This window comes from Colobus angolensis, unplaced genomic scaffold (assembly GCF_000951035.1).
Source record: "Colobus angolensis palliatus isolate OR3802 unplaced genomic scaffold, Cang.pa_1.0 Scaffold581, whole genome shotgun sequence".
NCBI lineage: Eukaryota > Metazoa > Chordata > Mammalia > Primates > Cercopithecidae > Colobus > Colobus angolensis.
In genome coordinates this window covers 88,168-88,741 of record NW_012119388.1, presented here as the reverse complement: position 1 = coordinate 88,741, position 574 = coordinate 88,168, and the positions used below count along the sequence as shown (strand labels likewise).

General features: G+C 40.4%; 1 protein-coding gene and 1 pseudogene across 1 annotated transcript in view; one reads left to right on the top strand and one right to left on the bottom strand.

Moving 5' to 3' along the window:
- The window catches only part of LOC105526266, a 137,296-nt pseudogene that overhangs the window by 48,728 nt on the left and 87,994 nt on the right, over positions 1–574 (top strand).
- LOC105526264 (ankyrin repeat domain-containing protein 18B-like) overlaps positions 1–574 on the bottom strand; it is a 64,020-nt gene that overhangs the window by 28,157 nt on the left and 35,289 nt on the right. Inside the window, exon 4 of the mRNA XM_011962208.1 lies at positions 312–367. Coding sequence (XP_011817598.1) covers positions 312–367 — 56 coding nt within the window. The remainder of the gene's footprint in view (positions 1–311; positions 368–574) is intronic.

The window sequence follows — 574 nt, the reverse complement described above, 5'->3', positions numbered from 1 at the left end:
GGCATAAAATGTGTCTTCTGTCTTTGTCAGCTGGATTCTCCATGAAATAGCCAGATTGAGAGGATGTGACATGTGGGGCCTCAGAAACAGAAAAGCAGCTTTCCCTTTTCTGCACTAAGCTATTCTCTTCCCCACTGCCTGTTCTCCTTATTTTTTCATTTGGATCCTGGGATACCAAAAAAGTGAAGGTGCTCACTGAAACAGAGGAACCAAAGTTTGCCACAACACAAGGAGCCGAGTGAAACTGCTGCGTTGCTAGCTAGTGCAGAATCCTGGAAAATGAGATGTTCCTCAAATTTACATCCAATTACCACAAAAGTTTATAGCTGGAGATATACAGTATACTTGTCCACTCTAGCCCCATTATCTACTTGATAAGGGAAGTAAAACCAAGAAATATTAAGTAACTCACCCAGCACTCCTAAGGTGGCATTACCCAGCATTTCATGGCACCAAAAGGGAAGATACAATTACATGTCGCTGAATTACATAAATTACCAGATAAATACATTAAATTCATCAAATAAATTAAAGGTGTGACTTTGGCAAAGCAATTTAATGGCTCAGAGGGTGG